Source organism: Carassius auratus, chromosome 49 (assembly GCF_003368295.1).
Source record: "Carassius auratus strain Wakin chromosome 49, ASM336829v1, whole genome shotgun sequence".
Classification (NCBI taxonomy): Eukaryota; Metazoa; Chordata; class Actinopteri; order Cypriniformes; family Cyprinidae; genus Carassius; species Carassius auratus.
Genome location: NC_039291.1, coordinates 8,222,560 through 8,250,016, shown reverse-complemented (window position 1 = coordinate 8,250,016; position 27,457 = coordinate 8,222,560). Strand labels below are relative to the sequence as shown.

At 36.3% G+C, this 27,457-nt stretch overlaps 1 protein-coding gene across 4 annotated transcripts; it reads right to left on the bottom strand.

The window, feature by feature from the left end:
- Positions 1–28: 28 nt before the first annotated feature.
- On the bottom strand, positions 29–22,500 carry atp6v0a1b (ATPase H+ transporting V0 subunit a1b). Of its 4 annotated transcripts, none has more exons than XM_026237790.1 (22): positions 22,416–22,500; positions 20,368–20,551; positions 20,201–20,279; positions 19,172–19,269; positions 18,665–18,793; positions 18,381–18,463; positions 18,065–18,191; positions 17,851–17,933; positions 17,674–17,767; positions 17,261–17,473; positions 14,762–14,912; positions 14,441–14,580; positions 13,859–14,019; positions 13,544–13,634; positions 12,366–12,484; positions 12,028–12,244; positions 11,825–11,932; positions 7,302–7,496; positions 5,737–5,754; positions 3,660–3,777; positions 3,393–3,564; positions 29–1,187 (listed from the first exon to the last, which is right to left on the bottom strand). In XM_026237790.1, the coding sequence occupies exons 2-22, from the start codon at positions 20,482–20,484 to the stop codon at positions 1,094–1,096; spliced, it is 2,607 nt and encodes an 868-aa protein (XP_026093575.1). In that variant the 5' UTR covers positions 20,485–20,551; positions 22,416–22,500; the 3' UTR covers positions 29–1,093. The 4 variants fall into 4 exon arrangements, with proteins under 4 accessions (XP_026093575.1, XP_026093576.1, XP_026093577.1 ...); XM_026237792.1 differs by having other exon boundaries at positions 30–1,187; positions 7,302–7,409; XM_026237791.1 differs by lacking the exon at positions 5,737–5,754.
- Between the last annotated feature and the right edge of the window lie 4,957 nt (positions 22,501–27,457).

Sequence of the window (27,457 nt, the reverse complement as noted above, 5' to 3'; positions counted from 1 at the left end):
CTCGACATTGGAACAGTCCTTCGACGGATGTCGATGACGTAGCATCCTCGAAATACTGGCTTCCGAGGATCCTTCCTTGACATTGAGAAACACCTCCTGTTTAGCTCCAACCCTAATTAAACACACCTGAACCAGCTAATCAAAGTCTTCAGGGTCACAAGAAAATTCCAAGCTGTTGGAGTTGGGTGGAGCTACATTTTGCAGAACACTGGCCATCCAGACACAGGAATGGACACTCCTGCATTAGTTGGATATCGCTCTTTAGGGCTTTTCACACTTGAAATAGTTAACCCTGGGTCATTCTAAATGCCAGGTAAATGGAATCCTGGGTTATCTTGTTCCATGTTTTAAACTGCTTATAATTTAGCCAAGGTTAGCAATTAATCAGATTAAGGCTGCTCTTGACTAGAAGAATTTGGCACAGTTCTAGCATGGCTCATCCTCATATTATATATTGTAGGCTATCAGGTACTTCAGTTCATATGTTTTGTATCACCAGTTGATATTATTTTCTCTCAAATGCTGAAATCACTGTTTATACAATGTGCAATGTTTCCATGACTGTCCAAAGTATGTGAATATGAAGCACGATTGGGTATCTGCAGCTAAGCATCTATCCATAATATTCTAATACAGCATTGTTTCACATTGCTCAAGTTTGCAAACGCAGTCTAGTGCTAACCTTGCTTTTAAATGAGTATAAAACATACCTTTATCTGGGGTCAAAGTTTAGAATGCTGATAACCCAGGGTCAAGAGCAGTGTGGAAAGCCAGTTTTTGAGTGCAGTTTTTTGTCATTATTTAAAATAATTAATTAAACTGTTCAATCTAGATTTACACTCCTTTACACATTTTTAACATTGCAACATCTATTACAGTTAACCCACTGTTTTGAAGGACTGTTTACATAAAGTGGGGTTATAAATCTGGCAGAAAGGTTTTCAGAACACAGCACATCTCAAAAACACCCAATGTGCATAGGGGTCACATCTTACAAACACATCACCAGACAGCACTGCTCCTGAAGGGGACAGGGTGAGACGGGATCCATGCAGGAGTGGGAATTGATGATATTTGAGAAAGCTGTAGTAGCTCATTCATCAAATCGACCCTCCAGGATACTCTCGAAGGAAAACGGGACAAACTTGAAGCCCTGTCCTACGTAGAATTTGTTCTGGAACTCCACCCTTAATGACAGGAAAGACAGGACAAAAGAATGCAATGTCAGAGCGGTGATGAGCGGGACGTTTAATATTAAAAACACATGTTGATTCCTGTTAACAACAATGGACTTGTATCTTTGTTTACTTGGAATATGTTGGGGTTACTTCCTCAAAAGCAAAAGTGTGTTGAAGTGAAAAGGTGAAAATCGGGTTGGGCTATGTCACCATATGAAGAATGTGTCAGCCAGTGAAGAGTCTGTTATGTGTGGCAGTTATTAGAGGGCCAAATGACTCTCAAGTCCTCTTACAACACAACTATACTGCTGTTCAATTTTAAGATTACTGGCATTAGTCCATAACAGTGCTCATTTGACTGATTGACAGAACTGTTACAATTGCTTTCTATAAACTTCAATCCTATATAAACAATTTACAAATTATAGACCTACTGTAAACACACAAAGCCCTAATTTCTCAGAATGATCTGTTGGAAGATCATACCGACTTGAAAATACCCTCTATATAAGAATAGCTGATACTGGAGTTGAACAGCTCAAACTATGCTTGTAAATTAGCCAAATGTCTGTCATTTTTAATATATTGTTGCCTTTATTTCTGAAACGTTCTTGCCTTTATGCTCTGTGGGTAAACTGTTATTTGAGCTATTTCTCCAACTTTGTCTATGAGCACATTTTTTATTTCTCCAAAAAAAAAAAAAAGCCATAAGCACACATTCCGTCACTATCATTGGGTCACAGATAAGAGTGTTTAGAATTGCCGCTGAGAGAAAATATTTCTGAACTGAAGGTTGAGATTTTGAGGAAGGTAATGTCCAGACACAGATTTCTGAAATCAAGTAGACAGCTGTTAGTCAGTGAATGTGTGCGTGACAGCTCTCTGAGAAGTTAAGGGAGTCAAGGAAAAAAGTAATACATGTCTTTAATCCAGAAACCTTTAAACATGAAATGGAACAAAAACATGATTTTACAATGAGCTACAATAAAGATAACATTGACTGCTTAATTTAGATGACGTCTGTTGAAAGTGAAAGTGACATGACATTCAGCCAAGTACGGTGACCCATACTCAGAATTTTTGCTCTGCATTTAACCCATCCAAAGTGCACACACACACACTGTGAACACACACCTGGAGCAGTGGGCAGCCATTTATGCTGCGGCGCCCGGGGAGCAGTTGGTGGTTCGATAAGTAGGGGGGCACCTAAGTCGTGGTATTGAAGGTGGAGAGAGAACTGTACATGCACTCCCCCCACCCACAATTCCTGCCGGCCTGGGACTCGAACTCACAACCTTTCGATTGGGAGTCTGACTCTCTAACCATTAGGCGGTGGTAAATATTTTAGTCAAGAGATCAACCTCATTTTCCCTTCAACAAGTCTGTGTGTGCATAGGCCGTGGAAGGCATTTTGAGCAGGTTGAGCCGGGAATGACACCAAAATGCCACAATTAGCGCCTCATAAATTCGTTATCAGAACAAGTTATCCTTAAGAGGCATTGATATGTTTACCTTTCCTCTTCACATTCTTTCCCTCTGTAGAACATTTCAGAAGGATGACATGATCTACACATTATGATCTCAACAGAAAAGAGTGTCAAGGATAGAGTGATTGTAAAGTTTTAAAAGAGCAGCTTTATTCATTAATAGCTTTTTGCTAATATCCTTTCAACGACTCTGAATAGTTTAAGGATGTTAATGGATGTGACATATTTGAAGTATTTGGTCTTAGCAGACTAGATCTGCTTCAAATGCTGCTGCAGAGCAAATATGACTTGCTGCTGCCAACAGATACACAGAGACGCTGCTGTGAGCATGTAAGATATGATGTTTCTGCTACATGAATCGGCATACATAAATACTCTAGCAGATGTAGACAGGTGGAGCTGGGGGAGGTGGTGGGCTTCAGAGAAACTCTGATAGCGTTCTGCAAGACCAGTGTAAAGTGAACACTAAACCAGACTATTTAAATATTGAGCAATGTGGTGTCAGCTTGTGCTGTGCAGTAAATGATGTGATTGCTAACAGACTGCATGGAAAAGACCTAGAGTTTCATGACTGAACTATATATAGCTCATCATGTCAATAAAATGTTAAAGATGATTTGTTTAAAATTTTAAAACAATTGAAAATGTACATTTAAATTAATTTTATTTATATGTGTTTCCATTGGCAAATTACGGCCCTGTGTGTTGATGTGTGGGTTTATCTCACCAATGTAAGCGCAGAGCATGCAGAAATGCAGACAGTCCCTCCATGATGAGTAGGATGCACACTGTCAGTGTGGCAAAGGCAGCGAAAATGATCGATAGGCCAAAGAATCCACCGCCACTCCTCGAGGACAGTCCAAGATGCATCACCATTCCCCACAGAACCTCAGACAACTCTGACAGGCAGACACAGAAAGAGTGAGTTTCATTTTAACAAGCCTGTGGATGTGTTGTGGATGTTGTACGTGCGAGTTTGTGCATATGAACTTACGAGCATGAGCCAAACTAAGGGCCCAGAGCCGCAGGTATGAGGCAGTGTTGGAGATGCAGCCCAGACAGTACTCTATAGTGTGAATGGCCTGATGAACTGCCACATCTCCAAAGTTAAACTACACACAAAAAAAGGAAGAAGAAAAAACAAATACAGAAAAGGGTCAGTAATGATCTTTGAATGTAGGATGCATAAAATTTTTGTCATTCAACAATAGACCAAGAACAAACTCATTGGTTCTCACGATAACATGTTTGTACTTCTGTTTACCTTATTTGCTGTGATTTATGTTTGTAAGTTCATCAGATTTTATATTGAAATAAGACAATTAATTAGTACGCAAAATTCATTAATATGTGCAAAATAAAAACTTATAATCGGCCAATATCCTATTAATATACATGCTAAGAAGCAGATAATTAATAGTAAATAATGCTCCCTAAACCGTTACCAATTAATTACATTAATTAGAAATAAACATTTCTTTTTTTAAAGATAATAACATTTACCTCTTCTCGCTGCATTAAAAATTCTATGTAGTAAACAACTGTTTGAACCCTTAAAACCCTTTTTTGTCTAATACCTACTTATAATAGGCAGTATGCAGTATTTAAAAAGCAGTAAACTAGTATTATTTTAGGAACACAGGCACGTTTCTGTATTTGGAAAACGCTTGTATCCAATGTGACTTACAGTACACTGATGGTATACATTTTTTTAAATGATTTGTTTTAAATCAGATGATCATACACCCACTTTTTTTGGTGAACATTTTACTGTTGTATTTTTACTGGAAGGTTCTTAAATAGATTTTTTTTTTGTGAATGTGGCTAATGAAGTGTTATCTGATTCAGAAATGATAAAGGATCAGTAGAAAACAGTACTCTTCTATTAAGAAGCACTAGTTCTGTAATTCATTTTCACTTAACGTCGTAATATTTTCATATTGTGGAAGATGCACGGTGTCATTAGTGTGGAGAACAACAGAGCTAAGACGACTGTGATGCCAGTGACCTTTTTTCTGTCTCTTGACAATCCAGAGAGATTACAGTGGAACGAAAGCCCTTTTTTTTTTACTTTCATGAGCAATACATGCAGAAAAACACTGACGTTTGCTTTATAATAAATCTAGAGTGTTGCAACAGACTGGCTAACCAGACCCTTCATAGGACAAGTGGTTTGGAGAATAGATGGTACATTCACTTCCCCCACCTACAATTCCTGACAGCCCAAGACTCGAACTCACAAAGCTTGGATTGCGAATCCAACTCTCTAACCTTTAGGCCATGACTTCCCCTTGAGACCATCAACATGTCCAGAGTGCTTAGGTGGTCACAGGTTATGTTCAATAGAAATAAGTTTTACTCCACAAGGAAAATTATTGAAGAAGCGTTGATGTCAGGTGTGTTTATCAAAAGGGAAAAGACAGGACTGATTCTTGTACTACTTGTAAAGTCTTGTAAAGTTTGGCTTGGCAGAGGCTGGCTTCCCTTTTCCACTTGACTCTTTTGTTGAGAGTTCTAAATGGCTTAAAAGCCAAACCTGACGTAACACTCTCATTGTTCTCCAGTAGAGGTGTGTTACCAGGATATCACAGCAACCAGAAGGCCAAGGCTATCGAGTAAATGGGGGTTTTTAACAAAAAAAAAAAGGTAAAAAACATATATCAAGAGCATGCTCACAGATGAAAACAGAGAACAAAACAGCATTTGATGAAGTTGATTAGAGCCCTGCAATTTAAATTTACATTTCACTAAGACCTGTTATTTCATATTTCATAACTGTGAAATCAATATAACTTAGCTTGCAAACATTTATTGTATAAAACATATTATTGTTTGTAAATGAGAAGTGGTTCTCAAACAGTATACCTGGATAAATAAAGGCATAATAATAATATAATGGTACTTGAAAAGCCTTTTTCATGACATCCACACAACATGTTTTAATTTGCATAAAGTGTTGCAGTTTGTGTCTGACTAAAATATTAATTATCAATCATTTTCATGAATAATTAATATATAACAAAGATTATGTGAACGCAAAAGTAACAGAACCATACACAAAATGATCTTACCGGTTCTTCTTCTGAATGCTTGAAAAGTAGAGAACAGAGTTTTAGATAAACACATCAGAAAGAATTGCTTTTTAATTCACTTATTGTAAAATTAGCTTCATGAATAATGCATACCGATGAGAATAATAAGTAAGGCAGGTCAAAGGTCAGACAAAGAAAGCAATCTGCGATTTGTTTTTATGTGTATAGTATTCTCTTTTGCACCAAGCACTTACACTGCACTAAGCACTTAAGACTATTATTATACAATATTCTAATATGTGCATGCTGGATAATGTCCTTATGTTTGCACTTACAATATTTTTCCATCTCAGTAGATGAGGATCTATGGAATCCTCTTTCACCATGAACAATTAATGCCATGAGTGGGTAATACCACAAACCCTCACCTCAGCCGTAACTCAACTTGTTACTCATAATAATAAATTACAGAAAGATTCAATTTGGATGGCCATAAATAATCACTGTTTCAAAATGCATTTCATAACTTCATCGCAAGCCAAAATTATTGAATCATCATATACTGTAGCTAACTTTCTGTTTCCATTGTGTCTTAAACAGACCAGTTTAGAGTTATTAAGTTTATGTCTTGTTTAATAAGTATGATTATATAAGTATTAAGATTCGTTTGCATTGTGACTATCTTTTAAAAACAATTAAGCAAATTTCTTACTGCAGCTGTAATGAATCTGTTTTTCCCCTTTTAAAAAAAAGTAATTCCATTATTCTCAATGATGATTCTCATTCATTTCTCAACAATGCAGTAAAACAATGTCATACAGAGATTTTTATTTTAATCAGGTACTAAAAAAAACAAAAAAACAAAAAAAACATCATGAAATATAAACACTTCCCAATTAAAAATGTATTTATTTTGCATTAGAGTAATAAGGACTTAGAGTCAAATACTCTAGCAAAAACTAGAGCAATTTCTCTTAATACAAAATGAAATTGCATGCATTTTTTTGCCCCTTTACTTTCGTGAATATATATTAGCGGGAAATATTCATGACAGGTTTCATGAGATACACTATGCTAGCAAGAAAGCAGACTTTGATTCGTTCAAGCATATTTGCATTATTTGTTGTTTTTATCCGCTCAGCACATGATGGAACAGACTGTTCAGGACAATGTCAAAAGATAAAACACGGAGGAAAATATTTTGCACATTCCACTGTGGGTATGTTTGGAGCGGGTGAGTCAGACTGCCCACAGAGTCTTGCTGAGCAGTTACTCTTCTGTTTACATTTCTCAAATAACTGTAAGATGGCAGTCCGTTAATCATACTTAATCATATTTTGACTAAGCAGATATACTTAAAACATTGGTATACTATAGTTTCTTTTCCATTAAACATGATCTCACTGCAGCCAAAGTAAAACATCACACAAGAAAACATCCCTCTAGCAATGTTTCTCTGTGTGCCATCAAAATGTCCCGCAGCTGTTGTGATTACATTGTATTTTTATGTATATGTAATGAGGAATATGCACCAATAAAAATCTGAAAATATAAATAATCCCATATGTCATGTAGCACAGGCTGACATCACAGACTCCACCCACCTCGTCTCCTTCCTCTGAGTGCTGCGAGAGCTGGTCGTGGTCAATGATCTCCGCCTCGTCTTCTGTAGGCCCGTTTCCCACCCGGATGCCACCGAACTTCTGCGTGCCCTGTTGGGTGAGTCCGGTGGGTGAGCTGGTGCCTTTCTGCTCTAAAGTTTCTAGATTCTCTGCAGGTCTTGCCTCCCTCATCTGGGACTAAATACAAACAAGGTCTGTGTGGCTATCAGCATGCCATGGGTCGCCTGAGTGTGTTCTGTGTTTGGTATGGCTGCTTGGGGCACCTACCAAAACACAATGGAGCTTTACCTCTTAATCAAAAAGCAGCTGGAACAGTATCCTAAATTATCTATTTTTGTTAATCAAGAGATAATTTGTGCCTCCTGTAATAGATTTTCCAAAAAAAATAAATAAATAAATAAATATATATATACAGTGGGGATCGAAAGTTTGGGCACCCCTTGCAGAATCTGTGAAAATATGAGTAATTTTCAAAAAATAAGAGAGATCATACTAAATGCATGTTATTTTTTATTAAGTACTGTCCTGAGTAAGATATTGTACATAAAAGATATTAACATTTAGTCCACAAGACAAACAAATGCTGAAATTATTAAAATAACCCCCTCAAAAGTTTGGGAACCCTTGGTTCTTAATACTGTGTGCTGTTACCTGATGATCCTCGACTGTCTTTCTGTTTTGTGATGGTTGTACATGAGTCCCTTGTTTGTTCTGAACAGTTAAACTGAGCAGCGTTCTTCAGAAAAATCTTTAAGGTCCTGCAGATTCTTCCGTTTTCCAGCATCTTTGCATATTTGAACCCTTTCCAGCAGTGACTTTATGATTTTGAGATACATCCTTTCACACTGAGGACATCTGAGGGACTCAAACACAACTATTAAAAAAGGTTCAAACGTTCACTGATGTTCCAGAAGTAAACAAGATGCATTAAGGGGGTGAAAACTTTTGGAATTTGAAGATCAAGGTAAATTTGTGTTCCGGGAAACATACAAGTATCTTCTGTTGCTTACGAAGGGCAGAACTAAATGGAAAAAATATATATTTCAACAAAATAAGACAAATTTGGCCATCTTCATCGTGTTCAAAAGTTTTCACCCCCCAGCTTTTACTGCATCTTGTTTCCTTCTGGAGCATCAGTGAATGTTTGAATCTTTTTAAATGGTTGTGTTTGAGTCCCTCAAATGTCCTCAGTGTGATAAGATGTATCTCAAAATCATACAGTCACTGCTGGAAAGGGTTCAAATATGCAAAGATGCTGGAAAACGGAAGAATCTGCAGGACCTTAAAGATTTTTCTGAAGAACGCTGCTCAGTTAAACTGTTCAGAACAAACAAGGGACTCATGCACAACCATCACAAAACAGAAAGACAGTCGTGGATCATCAGGTAACAGAACACAGTATTAAGAACCAAGGGTTCCCAAACTTTTGAGTGGGGTTATTTTAATAATTTCAGCAATTTTTTTGTCTTGTGGACTAAATGTTAATATCTTTTATGTACAATATCTTACTCAGGACAGTACTAAATAAAAAATAACATGCATTTAGTATGATCTCTCTTATTTTTTGAAAATTACTCTTATTGTCACAGATTCTGCAAGGGGTGCCCAAACTTTGATCCCCACTGTATATATATATATATGAACTATGAAGTATTCCTTTAACACATAACTCAAGAAATTTGAATCAGTGGCCCCCAGTCTTTAAATCTCTGAGGCATAATTGCCACTTTCAAGATCCTGCTGAATTCTACAGAATTGTCCTGATTTGAACAAGAACTGACACTAGTTCAACATTATGATGAATTTAAGAGTTATTAACTATCGTAGTATTTTATCATTTTAAGGCACGTCCTGATTTTGCCAAGTTCGATGTGTTCCTAGGTCAACATATTGTGTTGACCCTGGAACAACATTTTACTCCAAAAATATATTCTTAACCATATCCCTACACCTAAACCTAACCTTAACCATGAGTAATCCCTAAAATCAGAGGAAATGATAGATGAATGACACTGATGTACAAGCACCAAACACTGATTTTAAGCATAAACTTCACAAAATCTATAAACTGGTTCTTCAAATCTGATTGGTTAATCACAATGTTGTTCCAGGGTCAACAACGATGTTGTCCCAGGAACATGTCTCACTTGGTAAAATCAGGTTAGGCCATTTTAAGATCATCAGTATTTTCAACACTAAAACTGTCCTGTGAGTGAAACACAAGTTATATTTTACCTTACTAATCTAAACATTCTTTAACCTGCTGTAAAAGCTTCCAGCATGGTAGGTGCCCCATTGGGCCAAATCAGAGTTGTCTCCTCCTCTCATGTGATGCTACCTACATAGATGAAAAAGTATGCACAATCTAGTCTATAAAACAGACATTTATGCACAGTATGGGTGGAATGGTTCGAGGAAAAACCGTACAGTTCTCCATGCACTAGGACTGCGGTTCCTCTTCAATCTTACAACGCATCTGTAAAATGGTTTGCTATAAATATCATGTTTAAACTAAACTCATGAAGCTTTGCCAGTTTAAACATTTAAGAGCATTTAAGACACAAACTCATCCGAAGCGCGCAAACCAGGGCTGGCAGGTTTTCACATTAAAACCCACCCAATTGCTACTCAGTTAGCCCAAAACTAGCCCAATCACGTTTTGAAGGGGATCCCCAGGTAAAAATTGCATTACGGTGGGGTAAAATCAAGCGGCAACCTTCCAGTCTCTCTCATGAAACCAAAAACAAGTGACTTAAACTGTAATTCATCAATTGGTCGCTAGAGGCTGGCTGCTATGGAGTCAATCCTATAGATTTCCATGTTAAAATGGCCAAATTTACTACAGAAAAAAAAAGAAAGATATATATAATTCATCCAGTTAAATTATATTAAGCCTTGAAGTTCAGTATAATTTAGGGGCGTGGTCACTTGAGTGGCAGGTGGATTGCCGCTGCTGTCACCACTGTCGAGCTAGGTGGGTGTGGTTTCAGCAACCAGCTCCTGTCTCTTTGCCCATTTCTGATTATCCAGGGAAGACATGCTGCCAAGGCAACGGGTGGCTCCGCCCACTTTGTGCTTCAAAAATGCTCTTTAGCTCTTTAGGTGACATCACCGACACTACGTCCATGCTTTTTTTTAACAACAATTTTTTTTTTTTAAATAACAAATTTTGGTAGGGTTCCCCTGGTAAAATTAGCATTTTAAGGGCTAAATATCATGTTATTGGGGTCGCTTAAACCCGCGGACATGAAAAACAACCCACGGCAACAGTATTAAGGTAACCCAATTCAACTTGGCAATAGTGGCGCAAACCCGCACCTCAGAACGCACGCAAATATTAAGCTGTCTCCAAAGTATTGTGTTTAAATGGACAAATTCACACAAAAATGACCGTATTTTTCGGACTATAAGTCGCACCTGAGTATAAGTCGCATTTATTTAGAAGCAAGCACTTATTTATCAAAATTAATTTGACATGAACCGAGAGAAATGAACCAAGAGAAAACATTACCATCTACAGCCGCGAGAGGGCGCTCTATGCTGCTCAGCGCTCCTGTAGCCTACCACTGAGCAGCATAGAGCGCCCCCTGGCGGCTGTAAACTGTAATGTTTTCTCTTGGTTCATTTCTCTCAGTTCATGTCAAATTAATTTTGATAAATAAGTCGCACCTGACTATAAGTTGCAGGACCAGCCAAACTATGAAAAAAAGTGTGACTTATAGTCCGGAAAATACGGTATGTCAAAATGTTAAGTATCCTATAGCAGACATTGCCGGCTGAACGTACTGGATCAGTGCATTCTCTTAAAGTGACAGCACTTTGTTATCTAATATGAATCAAACAGCAACAACAAAGAAATCACTTACTGCTCTTGAATGGATAGCTTTTGTAACTTTACTAAAGATTCATCTTTCATTTATACAGTCAAATATGCAATGCTATTTTACATTTAATTACTTAGTTCAGTTTCTGTACCTAAAAACTAATATTAAACCTACCTAAAAAAATCTGAAAATCACTGTTTATTTTATTTGCATCTTTTCTATTTATTTGTGTTTTTGCTTGTATTTGGATAGTTTATTCTTATTTTCTTTATTTTTATTTGACAGTGTAGTTTTTCCCGAAACATACCGAACCATACCGAAATCGTGACTCTGAAACCGTGATACAAAACGAACTGTGAATAAGCGCAACCGTTCCACCCCTAATGCACACAGACATACATCTGTGAAGAAGTTCAGTAAAGGTGTTGTACTTGGCTTTGTCCCATGGCATGCTTTTTAAAACATCTGAGGAAACATAATGGTCATAGTCTGTAACTCCTAGCGTACCAATATCAGAGGTAATTTCTATTAATATTTGTGTAGTTTGCAATTGTCATGGACAATGAAACAAAACAAACGCTTTCAATATTCAATTTCAATATCATGCTCTATAATTTAATGACATAAAATGAAAAAGAAAGATGAAGTTTGGCTGGTTTAGATTAGAGTAAATAAGCATACCAGGTGCTTCTTCCACAGGTACTGACGGCGCAGGACCATAGTCTTCACCACCAGCATACACGGCACACACGCCAGAGCTATCACCACCAACAGAGACTGAATCCCCATCTATGCACACAAATAAAGAGATCCTCCAATCATCCAATCAGAATTCTATCTGATCCTAACCAAAATTCTATGCATCTTTTAAATGTGTGTATTACCTGTCCTCGGTACAATGGTTTGTTGGTAGGATCGTTGTAGTTGAAAAGACACATGTTGATGAAAGCAATCAGTAGACTGGGAGCATCTTTAGATGTCACTGCATCATAAGCCGTCCACTTGTAGAAGATGAGCAGGATCAGATAACCAAACAGACTGCACATGAACACAATCTCAGGAATGAAACCAAAGAAAATGTTCAAAGGCTTATTGAAGTACCTGCGAGACATATGGAAAGAAATGAAGTTCGAGCACAACATCAAAGGACGATCCCCAGTCATTACACTTGGTAATTCGCACACTAGCTGCTCCACATACACACAATTGAACACACACTTACAGGTGATTGAAGAGTGACAGCGAGACTCCAAACACCATGTGAATGACACCCAGGATTACAGACATCTTCATCTTAAACGAGTTCAGGAACGTCAGCTTATTTGTGGCAACATTCCAGATCTAACAGAGAAATATTAGTAGAACAGTCTTACACCAGAATCTCGGTAGATTTGTTATAATTTAAACTGAAGAACCTTATTTTAGTTGTTTGTAAAAGCATAGAGGAAGAGAAGGTCTCAATTGTGCTTTATGGTAATTATTGGTCTTTCCACATATGCGTTACAACATAAAAAAAAATATTTTTTCTCAACTTTTACAAAAATTCTTCTATGCACAACGAACAGGTTCTACATAAAAGTCCTCTAATCCTCTTTCCTTTCATTCCATTTGTTAAAAAGAAGTACCTTTTAGTATTACTACAGAAATAATGTATGACATAATTTTATGTTAATGTTTTTGGACACTTTTTTTTTTTATAGCACATTTCGTACACAATGGTAATTCAAAGTGCTTTACATAAAAGAAAGTAAAATAATCATGAAGAAAAATAATAACAAAAATAAAACAAGCAATTTTAAAACTTTTAAAATGATTAAAACCTTTAAAAACAGTTAGAAAATGATTTTACATAAAAAAATAAAATAAAATGAAACAGTGAAAATATAGTGCAATCAGTTAATTGCATGTTATTGCAATACAATAAAAAATATGAATTTATATTCAATGCAAATATGTATGCAATTTCTTACTTCGGTTTGCCTTTGAGATATGGTTCAAATGTACTGCCAAATGTACTAACAAGAATTTATGCCAAAATACACTACATATAATATGTAATGCCAATTGAAACTTGTATGATGTTTATTTAAATATATTTATAATTAAACATTTGTAATGATGACGTTGCAATTTAGGACATTTATATTGGCTAACACGATACACTTAAAATTATAAATATGTACTTGAAATGCGTTATGTTCATAACTTTAAAGCACAACAAAAGATTATGAACATCAGATTCAGTTTTGAGCACATTATTTGTGTACACTTTTCCAATTTTGTAAAAATGGAAAAATGCATGATGTAAAAATGTGTGAGGTGTGAATTAATTTATTTGTCTAAGCTGTCTCTGCATGTCTCTGTGTATACTTTATGAAAGTGTTTTCGTGTGATACATACAGGGTCAATGCCCAGAGGATAAGGGCCACCAAACACGCCAGGAACAGCAGGGTCTAACTGAAGAACTGAGTTACCATCCAGAGTCTCAAACCTACAAATACATACATAAATTGTACAATGAAAAATTCATTAACAAAATGAATGTTAGTCAGGATATAATGATTGCTTTGCATCAGTACATTTGAGATGAAACACTGTATTTTACATGCTGTTTTAATGTTTTGCTTTTTGTTATTTTCATTATAAATTAATGATTTATTGTTTATTTCTTGTTTATATTCAAACTGTTTCACTGATTTAATGTTGTAAACTTACGACCAGTTCCCCCTGGGGAAAAACATGGGCCGCACACTCCAGCTTGAGCCGAACATGTTGAGGGACTTGGAGAAGCAGTCATTGTAGATCAGTCCTGTGTAGACTGAGAATATCCCCATCAAAAGAATGATATAACGTCCAGCAAAAATCATGTTAAACATCTACACATACACAGAAAGGGAGAGAAAATAAAAACTACGGTTAGATTTTTGTAAAGTTATAATAATCAACATAATATCTTGTTATGTTATATAATTGTATATTAAATAATTCTTGAATGCTATTGATGAGCAGATATTTTTTTCTGTATTACTATTTAAATATGAAGCTGGTTCTGCATATATATATATAAATTCCTTTAATGTCTTTTTTTAACTTCAAATTGCATACTGCTTATTTGTATCATCAATATTTTCATCCAAAATAAAATGTAAGAATGTGAATTTGAAATCGCCTAAAAGGATCATTGTTAACCTTTAGAAGTTAACAATGTTAATAATTCAATTACAACTCCATATTTGATGTAATCTCCACATTCAACCGAATATTTCTTTAATGTAATAGTTATTGATCAGCTGAGACCTCATTGTCACTCTTCTGGGCGAGCAGACGGGTCTCTCTGATGACCAGATAAAGTGCGGCACATGTCATCAGCACGCCGTGACCCATGTCCCCAAACATGACGGCAAACAGGAACGGGAACGTAATGATTGTGTATGGTGCTGCAAGAAATTAAATAGAAACAATCCAATTATACAAGTGTTAAAACAGTCACATTTATCACCTGAGAAAAAGGGGACTCTGCACTGTTAAACCAAATAGTATGTACATATTGTTTTGTTAAATCTAACAATTCCTGCATAAATGTACTTTAAGCATGAGGAGCGTTTCCTGTTTTGGTACCTGGGTTGATCTCTCGGTAGGTTCCGATGCCGTAAGCATCCACGATGTTCTGGAATCCCGAGGTGAACTTGTTAGTCTTGTTGAAAGTAGGTGGAGTCTGTTTGGTTTGCATTCGGTTCAAGATGGAGGGAACTGTGGAACCACTCCGTTCCTACAAAAAAAGAAAAAAAAAGAAGAACAAAACGTATTCGGCGAGCGTGATTTCCACCAAATACAACATGTTCCTGGATCAACATTCTTGTTGACCCAGGAACAACATTCCAAACAACCAATCAGAACTGAGATAAAACTTTTCAGAAAATATCAGTTTTAGGCTTAAAAATCAGGGTTAGGTCCTTCTACTCCATAGTTAATCAGATTTTATTTCCCACTGATTTTAGGAATAAATTGTAGGTAGGGTTAGGTTTAGCGATTGGGTTATGTTGAACCAGGATCATCAGAAGATGTTGATCCCAGTGACCGAAGCATTACCTGCCCTTCTTTAGATATCCTGTCGACTATAAGTAACTTTCGCAACAACATGTCAACTACCAGACATTGGATTTTTAGTCTTCTTAATGTTTGCTTCTTAATAACTGCTTTGATAGTCCACCAACAGACATTCCACTGACCATTAGTAACTTAGCACGTACATGTCAACTTACTCTACTAATCAGAACCTAACACTCTACTGACACTCTAATTAGCTGACATGTTTGCAAAGTTACTTAGAGTCAACAGAATGCCTAAAGGTGACCATCCAAATAAAGTGTAATCTTCAAAGTCAACTGCCACTCACATCTACTCAATCTAGCAATATTTCCACATATATAGTAAATTCATGTATATCCACGTAATAATAAAGTCATATAAAGTAAAAAATAACACAAACTGAAATACAATCATATACTAATAACTTCATGAGGTGGATCCTGGGATGGTTTTAAAAGTTCACATGTATGTTGGATGCTTCTCCTTCACTATCTGCTCCAATCAATTTATTGTTACATGTAATTACAGTATATTAAACTGTAGTATAAGAATTGTACAAAAATAAATAAAATGATATAATATATATATATTAGGGGTGTAACGGTTCACAAAATTCACGGTTCGGTTCGATACGATACACTGATGTCACGGTTCGGTTCGGTTCGGTTTGATACGTTTTAGATACAGCAAAATGTAAAAACATCTCAACTTTTCAGAATGCCGCAAGCGCACCGCGGGTCATGTGACAAGAACCAACCAATCAGCTTCATCCTTTCCCGTAACAAGGTTGAGAGCTCAGCCAAGATGAAGGAACAGCTGATCATAGTTGTATATGGATTGCAATTTTGAAATAAATTTAGTAGCAGAGCTACTGCAAGCGATTTTTAGAGCTGCAAATCCATTTATCCTTTGCTGAAATTTCCGCGTCTCATGGAGAGAGCACGTCATTGTTGCTTAGCAAAGACAGACGCCTCATGAGCGCTTCTGCCCAAGCGCTTTGGAAAGGAGGAGAAAGACGTGCTTATCGTTTTCCACGCGTTTTTAGGAGCGATATGTGAACGGCCCCTAAGGCGCTCGCTCACTCAGCACGCGCTGAAGGCTCGTTGCAAAATGTCTAATGCATTTAACAGACCAGAAATATAAGATCCTAAAATAACCAACAGATCTGGTGTTTGGGTTGGATTCCCTGTAAGCTATAGTGTCTAAATGCTGCAGGGATAGTTTGCTGCGTGCATGTTTCTCCTTTTTTTCGTCTTTTCCCAGATAGTACTGACGCATATATCCCAGATATTCCCGCTGGTGTTTTTTTTTTTTTTTTTTCTTTTTTTTTTGTAATCCCGCTGGTGTACCCTGTCATGTTGCAGATGCGACATACCGTTGTTTTTTTATCCACCACTCTCTTGCCATCACCATTATAGCTTAAAGGGAATCCAAAGTGCACCCAAACACCAGACCTGTTGGTTATTGGAGGATCTTCTCATTTCTAGTCTGTTAAACGCATTGGCTATTTTGCAACGAGCCTTCAGCGCGTACTGAGTGAGCGAGCGCCTGCTGAGTAGCCTAACATAAACATATAAGATGGTGTTTTTTTCTTCTTCGGGGGTGTCAGGGGCGTTGCCTGTTACGTTGTTTGGGTTATTGGGCTACCTTGTTGAACGCATATCATTATATTTCTATCTCTCTCTTTTTTTTTTTTTTTTTCCAAATATAATTAATTACTCCAACGAACCGTTCGGTATACATAATGCGTACCGCGTACCGAACCGAAAGCGTCGTACCGAACGGTTCAATACGAATACGCGTATCGTTACACCCCTAATATATATATATATATATATATATATATATATATATAGGCCCAATTTAAATAGTCTACAAAACTAATTTCAGTAATTTTAGCATGGGTTTTTAATATCATGACAAATGTATATACAATTGTTTCATTGCTTTCATTTGTATATTGAATGGCTAAAGTAACATCTCAGTGGTTGAAATCATTTATAATGAATTTGGATTAATAGTACTCACTGTTCCCCTCCGCAGAGCAAATTGAATGGAATCGAGGTCAGAAACGGGACACCAGACCTCAGCGATCAAACACTTCTGTGTAACATCGATGTTACAGAGGTTCAGGGTGTGATAAATGGCCTTCATCTTCCTCACTTTGATGAACCACACACGTATGGTTTTCGCAGCGGCCTGCAAAACCCTCTGCCGGTGGTCCTCGGTTTGATTTAGAACCTATATGTTTGAAAACACAGCAAACACTGAACATTTGAAATAAGTTTTTTGCATGCGGCTATAACTGGCTTTCCTACAGTAGGTCATGTTCAAACAGGGTTTGAGAGTTTAAATGTAACCAATAATATTAGGTTGAGATGAAAAGTAACACAGTTGAATACGACTCTACAGACTGTAAGACTTTATTGAGACCACCGTACCATCTGGAGGTCATCAATGCGGGTGTTGACACCTGCTGCCATCTCCTTCCTCTCCTGAGGGGTCTCAGGGCACGGGTACAGAGATGCGCGGAACCTGGAGATGAAGTTTGAAGTCTGTGATTAGCATAAGATGAAATTAAGTGAATAATCGAAAGATCAGAAAAGAGCATGCTGCACCCTTCACAGATCTTCTTGACTCTGTTCTTCAGCTGGTCTCCTTGGAAGAAGATGATAAACACAGATTTGTGCACCTGGTCTCCCTATTATGAACAAAGACCCATAACTTGATCAATATATCATCACGCTGGTATATAAAAAGTCAAGTGCAAACATTTGAAATGCCTCGATTAAAAAAAAAAAATCAAGAAAATCAAGAAAAATAGACACTGACGGTTGTGGGGTCCTCAAGAGGGTCCTCAATCTCTGTCTGACGTAAAAAGACATTTCCACGGCAGACTCTCCACAGCATCCTCTCAAACGTTGGGATTCTCTCCCGGTTTATAACCCCAGCCACAAACCTACAGGGTGAACAAACCAGTGTACATATTGTGATCTCTGTGCATAGAAGGATCACTGTGAGCTGCTGGGACCAAAATAATGGTGTGCACCTATTAAGAAAATGACAATAATCTCCAGGAAAATGATTATATTTATTATATTACTGACTGTTTACTAGGAGAATTACGTATCAGCTACTTAGACCTCACCCTAGTCGCAGTGGGGCACCTCGACCAGCCTCACTGGGGTCTAGCAGAGATGATGATTCTTCCAAAAGGTTCGGATCCTCCATCTAAAGAGAGTTCGGTGGGTAAGGGTCAAAGGTAGTTTGCATGTAACATAACATTGTTAATGTATAAAAGTGCCTTTTAAAGATTTTCCCATCATGCATCGAAGGGTTAACTAACACCTGAAACATGTCTTTATTTATTTATTTATTTATGCATTCTTGTACTCTTAAGTTCGTGAACTTATTGTGAGAGGACAGCCAGACCTCATCAAAGAACTGCTGAGTACGTCTGAGGATATGCTTGAGTTCTGTCAGCTCTAGAAAGTTCTTCTTCAGGGCTTCTTGATTGGTGTTGATCTCTTTGAGCTCATTCTCCAGCTTCTCAAAGGTGGCCTGGTGATCAGTGCAATAAATAGATATGAAGAGATTAAAACACTGATATCAAATTAGACCCAGAGGTTTAGAAAATGGCAAGAAAAGTGTGACACCTTGTCAATTAGTAATTAAAAAAAAGAGCATATAAGGTGCTTTTATGTTTGATTGTTAAAATATTGGTGAAAAGTCTCATAAAACTGATGAAAACAGGGCACTGTTTTGGAACTTGACGGACATGTTCACTAGCAACACTTTAAACATTTCATATTTTGCCTTCCAAAAAAATAACAACATGGGGTTTGGAACCACATGAGTGTAAGGGAATGTCAGGATTTTTATTTGGACAGAATTATTAAGCCCATATCTGATTAAAGCAGCATGAGAGAGTAAAATTACCTCAAGGTCAATCATGTCTCGTGGGAATGGGACTTCGGGATTCTCACCAGTGTCCATTGCTGGAATGTTGGCTTTCTTAATTTCTTTCTCTACAAACCCTGCAGAACATGACATCAGCAGCAATTTACTAACCATATTTAATAATGTTCTATATGATTATTACTCACAGAGAAGGGTGAGGAAGTACATTTTCCTTGATGTGTGCCTTTAGCCCTGATGTACATGTGTGTGTGTGTGTGTGTGTGTGCATAGTACATGTCCTGAGTTAGGCTGACTGAGACTTGTCATTCGCACTTACAAATTGTTACCGTATTTTCCGGACTATAAGTCACACTTTTTTTTCATAGTTTGGCCGGTCCTGCGACTTATAGTCAGGTGCGACTTATTTATCAAAATTAATTTGACATGAACCGAGAGAAATGAACCAAGAGAAAACATTATCTCGCGCTCTATGCTGCTCAGTGCTCCTGTAGTCTACACTGAAAACATAGAGCGCCCTCTAGCGGCTGTAGATGGTAATGTTTTCTCTTGGTTCTAAATAAATGCGACTTATAGTCCAGTACAACTTATATATGTTTTTTTCCTCATCATGACATATTTTTGGACTGATGCGACTTATACTCAGGTGTGACTTATAGTCCGAAAAATACGGTACACTTTTGTTAGTTTTGAGTGCTTCTATTGTCCTCATTTTTAAGTCACTTTGGATAAAAGTGTCTGCTAAATGACTAAATGTAATGTAAATGTACACTATATGTATAATCATAAATAACAATGTTCAGCCTTATTTAATTATGATTTTATATGTAAATATTTTCTTTAATTATTATTTTAGAATTTAGCTTAGGTTCTGCAAGTGATGGTTTGGAGTAGATATATTCTAAATGTCCCATTATTTTCTAGATTTCTATATTTGACATGACTTTGTCCATCATTTGTAGTTAATCAGGGAACTGTCAGTCATCTCTGAGGAGTCAGGACTGACACTGGTCTCTGTGTATGTGTTTGTGCATGTATTGATCCACTCACTGAGCTTCCTGTCCATCTCCTCACAACGTCTCACTTCATTCACAAACTTCCTCTGAAACACGTTCACATCAGGGTTGAGCTGAAAGAAAACAGTTTGAACTCATTAGCAGCATATTAATAGAGGAGAGCAGGAAGAGAAAGACAGATAGCGAGCTGTATCTACTCACATCTCTGAACTGGACCATTCCCAGCTCTCCCAGTTCACTGACACAGCAGTAGGCCGCTTCAGACTGGAGGAAGAGCTGGGCCAGAGTCATCTCCTCACTGCGGAACAACTCCCCCATGATGCTGCAGGCCACAGGAACTCACCCACGGCTCAGAAATCAGTCCCACAGGATGCTACAGGTCAGTCTAGGGATGGATGGATGGATTCATTTAATTTTATCTGCAAATACCCCATGTATGTAAATGATATATGATAACATATTTATGGGTATCACTACCCCGCAAACATCAGCCATCATTTCACCGTCTCGGTTACCTAAAGACGCAATATATTCTGGCTGTGAGTAACCCTAGCAAAAATAATCTTGAATTTGATTACATGTTGTTTTTGCCTAAATAAACTGTGATATATTATATATCACGATTATGACAAAAATCATAATTTTCGATTATTCCTTTGAAACTGTAATTGCGATTATTAATAACAATTATCACAATTTACACTGAATTATGTTTATACGTTGTTTGAAGCACCCGCAATTTTTATATGAAAATAAACAAGCTGAAAACACTCCAACTGAAAAACCTTGTGCTTTTCTTTAGTATTAAGCCTCAAATGTCAACTATACATCGGATTGGTTTCTTCTTTAAATTATAAAAAAGTAAAAATATGAATGGTATTATAATGTCATCTATCTGTCATCTATCTATCTATCTATCTATCTATCTATCTATCTATCTATCTATCTATCTATCTATCTATCTATCTATCTATCTATCTATCTATCTCCAGTATCTATCTATCCATCCATCCATCCATCCACCCATCCATCCATGCATCTATCCCTATATAAATCTTTATTGCTCATATACTGCATATGCTTGATTATATTTTAAATCATTATAACCTTTATTAATATAATCATGTTTCTGCAAATACTCCAAATGTAAAAAGTTGATGATAAGTTTATGGGTAAAATAAATTATTAAAACATCAGCAATTATATTAATTTAATTTAAATTAATTTTGCTTCTGTAATAGATTTAAAAGGAGAATGATCTGAACATTTGACATTCATTTGGTACAAACTGTTACTTGCTAATGTAAAATTATGGAAGCGATGACGTCAGCTACACGAGTCCATGCTGACCACTTGAAACGGGCTTCGTCTCTTCTGATGTGAGAGTCTCTGCTCTGGGCTCAGCATCACCTGCATCCCAAAGAGCCGATTGGCTGAAAGCTCAGCATCCCTTCGGACTGGCTGATGAACTCAACATCCACGCATCTCTAAGAGATGATTGGCCAAGAAGCGCAACCACCCACGTCTCTTAAAGCTGATTGGCTGATGGCTCAACAACCCACGCATCTCTGAAAGCTGATTGGCTGATGGCTCAAGCTCGCTCACATCTCTTGCCGCACTGTCTGTCCTACAGCCCTGAAGGGCGCCATTACGCGCTCCTCTTTCTATCTAACGTTACCCCGTAACAACAACTATTTCATTACAGTTTTATCGCATCCTTTAATATACTAACAAATCTCGGCGCTTGTGAATCATCTAACACATGCAATACATATTTATTTGTAAGATGTTGATTTTTGTTTAATAAGGCTGCAGTGAATCATTCTGGCATCATCCTAATAATGAATTTTAGTAGACCAGTTAGACACATCGAGCGCATTTAGTTGTATTTTGAACAAAATTTGTTAATAGCTACATTAATTCATGGCTGAATAAAAGGACACATGTAAGAAACGGTCAACTGGTTACCGCAGATTTCCAGTGTATTAATCTCTAAAATGCTGTCAGCTGTTTATTTTTTCTCCCGCAATTATAACATAATATTGAAGTCATAATCAGAGAAAATGATATATGAATATATTTATCACCGCTAAGGGTTGACAGACTCGATGCATCCATATTCAAGCATCACCACAGATAAAATAATTAATCCACTCATTTATAACGTCATGTATACATACACACACAGTGTACGAGTTAAAAGTGAGGAGAAAGAGAAACACGAATTTGTAAACTATAAATGTTCTTACCGTCCTTGACGTCTTCAGTTAGAGATATGGTCACTTCTGCAATGATGATCAGACCAGCTACGTGACGTCACGCCTGCTGCTGCTGCTGGTCACGTGATTTCTCGTCGAAGCCAAATCCCACAGAATCCCAAAGGACATTTTTATGTGCGGTTATTATTGTATTCATGTAGTGTTCTTTTTCCTTTATTTATTTATTTATTGCTATAAACAATGTTTATGTATATATTGGTTTCAACTGTTTTATTATATTTTTCTGTTGTTGGTTGTTCTTGTTAATGTGTTCATCCATAAAACCCAACAGGCTACTATTATGTTAGGACTAATAGTTAACTGTAGTAAATCCTACTAGTAAAACCAGGAAAAAAAAAAACATGGAAAAGGTGAATTACTAAATTTATTATACATAATAATAATAATAATAATAATAATAATAATAATAATAATAATAACAATAATAATAAAAATAATTCAAAAATCAGTTTAAAACCCATCTCTTCCATCTTTTGACCCTCCAACTTTAGCACACACTATTCTAATTCTATTATTTAAAAAAAATCTAACTACCTTTCTAATCTTTTTTTATTCTAATTTCATTTATTATGCAAATGTATGTGTGTGTGTGTGTGTACACACACACACACACACACAGACACACACACACACACACACACACTATGTTTACTTTTTAATTAAAACTATAAACATGTTAATATAATGCATAAAACATGATAGTATGATGGTCTCATAGGTAGATAGATGGTAATAAGTTCATCCATGCTTGAGCCTTTCAAAAAAGAATCCATAGGCCATTTTCAAAAACATATACTGTTATAATGAAATATTTGTGATTTAAGTAAAAATAGATATTAATAACAATGCATAAAAAGCTATGTACTATAATAGCATGGAGTACAAGTCAAGTCAAGTTAAGTCACCTTTATTTATATAGCACTTTTAACAATACAGATTGTAACAAAGCAACCACATAGCTTTAAATGAAAATAGTGTTTCAAAATGCCAAAATAGGCAGTAATATAGAGATAGCCTTTATGAACTCTTATAAGTATTTTATTTTTGATACTATGACCCTGTACTGAACCTACCTGAAGCTGTGTTAGAGACGCATCCTAACTCAGAATACTATTTGTTTAGGAACCATGGTAAATTCACTTTTATCATTTTAGAATTTCTTTAAATCTTAAGTCAAGAATTAAGCTATAGGAATCTTCTGTACAGTCCCAGATTATTGAATTATGCTATAGACTTTTACTCAGTCTGCTCAGAGTTATCTGATATAGATGGAATGAAACAAATTTGTGTGCCAGTGTAACACTGAGAGGTGAGAGTGCAGACCTCAGAAGAATGTAGCACAGACTCTGTAATGAACCTGGATATATTTAGAGTCGGTAACTACTGAAGAACCAGAGGTGAGAAACCTACATGTGACTGACCAATTCACACTTGTGTATTAAACATTTCAGAACTTGCATAATGTTTTCAAAGTAGCTATATCTATTAGCTGTATCTGAGTTGTTGACATGACATGCCAATTTTCACTGTCACACTGTGAAATTTTCAGTGTTCTTGAATGCAAAAGTTACATTCATTAAAATATTTTCTGATGTTTTTGCAGAAAAACTTGTACTGTTATAAAGTGTCCTGAAAATAAGTATAAATGTGATCCTTTGATTTTGAGACAGAAAGAACTGAGTAAGAGAAATGACTGGGAGATAGAAATACAGTTGGGATAGAAAAGAATCACCCCCTTTTAAAATAATCACATTTGGTTGTTTTTCATCCTTAAATGAAGATAGACACAGTTTTTGTTTTAACCAGCTGTATTTCACTCAGTGCAATGTATAATGTCTAAGTGAAAGATAAAAGTTAAATACAAAAACAGAATCACTGATAATATCGCAGCATGAAAAGAGCTTTCCTGGAGCAATTGAGCTATTAGTAGTGCAGCTGAAGCAAACAATCAGCTATGGGTGACAAGGCACTGTCAAAAGATCTCCGTGATAAAGTTGAGGGCAAAAATCAAAGGCATTATCAATGCCTAGAAGCACAGTGAAGTTTAGTATAAGTGGAAGGTATTTGAAAAAACACAGACCCTCCCTGGATGAGGACGTCAGTCCAAACTGGATGAAAGAGCCGGAGGAAACTGATCAGCGAGGCGACCAAGAATCGACGCAAAGCATGGAGGCATGGATGTTTCTCTGTAGCAGCGACTATATTATATTCTAGAGGAAAATATATTGCTCTCTGCCAGAAAGTTGTCAATGGGAAGAATGTTTACTTTCCGACAAGACAATGACCCAAGCACACAGCAAAACTGACCACACAGAGATTGAAGAAGAAAAAGGCGAATGTCCTTGCATGACCTCGTCAGAGCCCAGACTTAAATTGAAAATTGTGGAATGACTCAAACTGCAGTCCACAGACTGTCACCATCAAATTTTACTGAACTTGAGCAGTTCTGCAAATAAGAGTGGGCAAATATTGCAAAGTCTAGATGTTCAAAGTTATTAGAGACAAATCCCAACAGACTGTGGCTGTGATTAAAGCAAAAAGTGATTCAACAAAATACTGAAACAGGGAAGTGATAATGTTTTCTAATTCATTGATTCAGGTTTTTTTTTTTTTTTTTTTTTTTTGAGATGTTGGTGTTATATCTGTCACTTGGATGTAATAAGTTGCACTGAGTAAATGCAGCTGGATAAAACAAAAACGTTGTCTGTCTTCGTTTCAGGCTGTGAAGCAACAAAATGTGATTATTTTAAGGGGGGGGGGTAATTTCTGTATAGAGAGAAAATTAACAGGGATCCATGCAGAAGGAATGAGAGTGATGCAGAAAGTAGAATAAATACAATTGAATTGATGCCTAAATAAGCCATGTACTTCATTCATATCTTAATGAACATAGGAGGCTCTAGAAAAGTTTCAGTAACATACTGATTGACGAAGTGACTGAATGACTGAAGCTGAATCCCATATGACTATTCACTTATGCACTATGTACTCAACAATGTATTATATAATTATTATTTTGTCCTTCATAATCAGAGATAATACAGAGACCCTCCCCTCTCTGTACGCAATTAAAGCTCTCAAAGTTGAGATCATGAAGTGTCCAATATTGTACACTTTTTGGTCATTTAAGTGCTGGGTAATGAAAGTGTACTTGTTCTTTTTGGAATTTTCAGTGTGAATACACTACTCGCACTATCATACAAAACATCACAGAATAGTGCATAAGTACACGAGTTGAAATGCACCTTGAATTTTGTTGATTAAAATTATTATACTTTTTAATAATAATAAAAAAACATGATATTGTTTGTATCAATATTTAAGTATCTTTCTCATTTGACATGTTCAAAGTTAAATATAAATACTTTAATGTAATACCTCTCACCTTCTCTTTAAAGCAATAATTACCATTTCTGTCCTTGAGAGTGACATAATGTTCTATGGTGTGACACACATAAAAGAAAAAAAAAGATTTGTTTGGTCTTGAAATATCTATAAAACAACAACAACAACAACAACAACAACAACAAAATAATCATCACTCATCTGAAAATGGTATAATTTTCAGCTGTTACAGGTAAGAAAAAAAAATTAAAAATCAAAAACAAAAAAGACATGACAAAGCTAGTGACCTCTTATATTTTCTCAAATCAGACTTTACATAACATAAATATATGCATTTAATCTTCAGAAATGGTCTTTTACAATAAATAAATAAATAAAAATAGCTTATGTAATATATTCCAGCTTTAGTTTATTTAGAACTTCATTTAGCACCTGGACACTCGAAGCTCTAAAGATGAACATACAATACTCTCTGATTTTGAGAGGCTAAATTTTGGAGTCTAAATCCACAAAACCATTTTCCCCCCATTCGACTGTCAAAACAATAATGTTGTAATCAATCAATCAATCAATCTCCATTGAGTATTACATTATTCTTTCTAAATCTGTAAACATCAGCATTCTGTGAGTGAGAGACGAGCTGTAATAATACACAGACTCACACATGTGTACACATGCAGGCATAAAAGCTCAAGTTATTTTTGTAAACTCTTCCCTTCGGGTGGCTTTGGTGTGCTGTATGGGAAAAATGGGCCTTTAGGGAACTCAGAAGCCCTGTAGGTCTGGATCACATTCCAGCTCTCGCTGTGTCTGTGCCTGTCTAATACTGTTACACTCTCCAGAACATTGTTATCTTCACACATACACAGCACTATCCCCAACATACATATTACTCAGATCTTGCTCAAACGATCTAATGGAATTTGGAATTGTGATATATAAGTATCACCTTTCTCTTACAGTTCATCTGGAGGTATAACAATAGACACAAATGAGACAATTATTCATATATAATTGGAATCTAGAACTATCAAATTAATGTGCTAAGTTCATTGACTCATTACAGTCCTTATTACAGAAATAATATAATACAGTGTGAATTGAATGAAATGTTTTTGAACAACTGCATATTATTAGTAATTATGAAATTATAGTCTTGATAAGTCCTGCTTAGATGGGTCAAACTGCATTTTATATAAATGTAAACTATGATCAATTGTAATTTTTAACATACAATTGAATATCTGAAAACAATGCATTCAGTTTGCACTTACTTTTATAATTTTTTTGTAATAAATACTCCTTTAAAAGAATGATTGACGTGTTCTTCTTTTTTCACAATGGGTTCCCCTGTGATTTCAAGAGTGTGGTATTTGTCTGGTCATTTGTTAACAGTGGTCACAATGAGATGGACCACCATTAGGCAGAGTAAAGCAGCTTTTTCTAGAACCACCGATAAAACTGGATTCTTCATCATTCTTCATTAATTTTTTTAACAGTAGGAAAAGTTAATCTCCACAGAGTTCCACAAACACTTTTTTTTTCTCACAATAGGGTCCCGGTGAAAGCCACTGGGTGGAGCACTGCTCTCCAACACACACACACACACACACACACACACAGTGTGCAGGGGGAGTGTCAGTGGGTAAGAGGAAGGCAGCTGGCAT

Excerpts from the sequence above, each read along its gene's own strand:
- atp6v0a1b (XM_026237790.1), bottom strand. The coding sequence starts at position 20,484 with ATGGGGGAGTTGTTCCGCAGTGAGGAGATGACTCTGGCCCAGCTCTTC. Across the intron at positions 14,913-17,260 it reads TTGCTCTGCGGAGGGGAACA|GAACGGAGTGGTTCCACAGT; the intron begins GTGAGTACTATT and ends CTTTTTTTGTAG. Across the intron at positions 14,581-14,761 it reads CTACCGAGAGATCAACCCAG|CACCATACACAATCATTACG; the intron begins GTACCAAAACAG and ends AATTTCTTGCAG.